The 2,429-nt window shown below is 50.1% G+C and overlaps 2 protein-coding genes across 2 annotated transcripts; one reads left to right on the plus strand and one right to left on the minus strand.

The window, feature by feature from the left end:
• Positions 1 to 34: 34 nt before the first annotated feature.
• PPTG_23222 (hypothetical protein) lies at positions 35 to 322 on the minus strand (the record flags this gene model as incomplete). The annotated part of the gene is made up of 1 exon (XM_008909249.1): positions 35 to 322. The coding sequence occupies one exon, from the start codon at positions 320 to 322 to the stop codon at positions 35 to 37; it is 288 nt and encodes a 95-aa protein (XP_008907497.1).
• A 770-nt stretch (positions 323 to 1,092) lies between these two features.
• Positions 1,093 to 1,404, plus strand: PPTG_13522 (hypothetical protein; the record flags this gene model as incomplete). The annotated part of the gene is made up of 1 exon (XM_008909250.1): positions 1,093 to 1,404. One exon carries the CDS (start codon positions 1,093 to 1,095, stop codon positions 1,402 to 1,404), a length of 312 nt encoding a protein of 103 aa, XP_008907498.1.
• Between the last annotated feature and the right edge of the window lie 1,025 nt (positions 1,405 to 2,429).

Genomic DNA, 2,429 nt, shown 5'->3' on the forward strand with positions numbered 1-2,429 from the left:
TCCCACAGTTTCTGCACCTTTAGCTTGAGCTCTATCATAGTTCTCCATAACTCATAGTCATCTGCACCAGTGAGTTTGGGAACCTCGAGATTAGGGCTATCTCGGCAGAGTCGCTCATCGCGCTTCTTCTTGTAGCTCTTCTTCTTACTGGAACGTCTCGTTTTCTTCTTACGTCCATCACTAGAGCTCGAATCACTACTAGAACAGCTTGAACTGTCACTGCTCGAGCTATCACTCTCCGACGAGGCCGTTGAGCCAGCTGCTTCCGAGTGCTCAGATACGTTGTCAGGTCCTTGGACGTCATCACCAGAGCTGGCATCATGGTCACTTTCGTCCAAACGAGTAGATCTCTCACGGACGCTTGCCTTGGCCCTATTTGGGCTCATAACCTGTCGTTGCGTCATGTTGACTAGAAGGTAGTTGTACAGAGGAACTGAACGCTGGATGGCGGGGCCAAAAGAGCCTCCGGGACCTGAGGAGCTAGTACTTGGAGAGAAGATAGCAGATTGGGAAGTGATGTCTGCTCTCTGCTTCTAGTGCCAGTTCCCTCATCGGTCCTACATGTATTATATATAGATCTAACATCGTCAACCTCTTATCTTTATACTTGGCCAGTGATAGCGAGCATAATGAGAAGGCAACTTCAACACGGGCTGACCGAGTACAGTCCCGTTGCTGTTGATACCGTGTTTGCGTAAATGGTCGTCGGTGCTATTGGGGTTGCATCCATGCTGGTAGTGGTAGCATCTGGACAGGATGTCGCCGTGCTGGGCGGACCTGCGGTTGCCGAAACCACGGCCATGGTCGTCCTGACCGGACCCGTCGACACTTTGATCATCTCTCACTCAAGTGACACGCGCATCTATAGCAGATAAAGTTAATGAGTTTGGACACTCTAGCAGAACCAGTGTGCCTGTTGAGAATGCAGATATCGAGTTTGATGAAGAACATGGTAGCTTCGAGAGGGTGTGTCCTTTAGCTGAAGAAAAGGTAAGCTCGGCTTTAACAAAGTACACTACGAAAACAACTAGGACCGACAGGAAACTATATCTGAGACCGAGTCAGCTCGCAAAGCAAGCGCAGTTCGTGGCGATGACTAGCAAAACGTGGTCCGGGAAGCTTGTCCAAGTCCGGGCCAACTACCACAAACAGAAGACGTTTGATGGCCCATATGTCGTGCACCTGCTCCTGCATGCTGCGAATGAGGTGCGCCAGGGCATTCGTCGTGTGACTCCAGCCCGCATTGCCGAGGCAGCGGATGCCATCGACACGTATTTGGCTGAACGATCGGACGTGCGCGTAGGCGGTATAGCGAGGACACACTGGGCGATTAACCAAGCTCGCCAGCCCCACAACGCAGGAGTATCTTTACCGGAGAGTGCCACGTTTCGGCAGATGCTATGAGTGCTGCACGCCAGGAGAATGATCGGGAGGAGGGCGTTTATCGTACGCTAATGGTAAGCTTAAATGGATTGAGGGACATGCAGCTCACCTTCAACATCGAAGAACTTCGAACAGTACTTCAGTTGCCTAACTACAGTTTAATTGCTTTAGGGTTGTTCTCAAAGTTTCAGCCGCAACGGGAGCCTGCAGTCGACATGGAGTACGTAAACCATTTGAGTGACTCGAAAGCCTCTTGGTAATGCAAAATGCATCAAAATTCAAATTTTCTCTCGCTTCGCTCGTGAAAATTCTCTACCCACCCACCCACTCTCCTTCCTTTCACCTCCCCGCGGCTACATCTCAAAGTCTTGAGTAAATACTTCTTCTCGGAGTCGTGAGTAACCGTACCCACAATGGCGAAACAGATTCATTCCTACTTCATCTCGCTTCATACACTCAACCATTGCTAACTTAAGCAATTTCTCGAGGTACAACAGGAACGTTAAGTTTGCATGCCGTGTCAACCATCGCTTTAGTTGACCAAACATGACCTCAACCGGGTTAAATTAAGGGGAGTACGGTGGTAGAAACAACAGCACAGCTCCAACCGAATGAACAGCGTCCTCCAGTTCATAATACATGTGTGTACATGCATTATCCATTACAACAACGGATCGTGGAAGCGGCCAATGATTTAGGCGAGGCAGCACTGCATCAATGAACGCTCGGTGGACTCCCAGCCCTGTAAACGTGCCACAAGTTGTATGCCAACCCTCATATCCAGTAACGCCACAAGCAGCTAGGATTGAGACTCGTTCTCCACGGGCAAAGGAATTCCGGACTACAGCTCTCTCTCCGCGTTTCGCCCACGCATAACGACGCATCCAATCAAGGCCATTCTTGGATGTTTCGTTCACGAAAAGCAATTGCTCCGGGTAGCTGTACCAACAACGCATGTTTGCCATGAACGCCTCTATTTTACGAGGCACAGCCTCTCGAGCGCGGCGCTCGATCACCTTTTTGCTGAGACCAAGGTTGAACTTCAA

This window comes from Phytophthora parasitica (assembly GCF_000247585.1).
Source record: "Phytophthora parasitica INRA-310 unplaced genomic scaffold supercont2.33, whole genome shotgun sequence".
In the NCBI taxonomy this organism is placed as follows: Eukaryota; Oomycota; class Peronosporomycetes; order Peronosporales; family Peronosporaceae; genus Phytophthora; species Phytophthora nicotianae.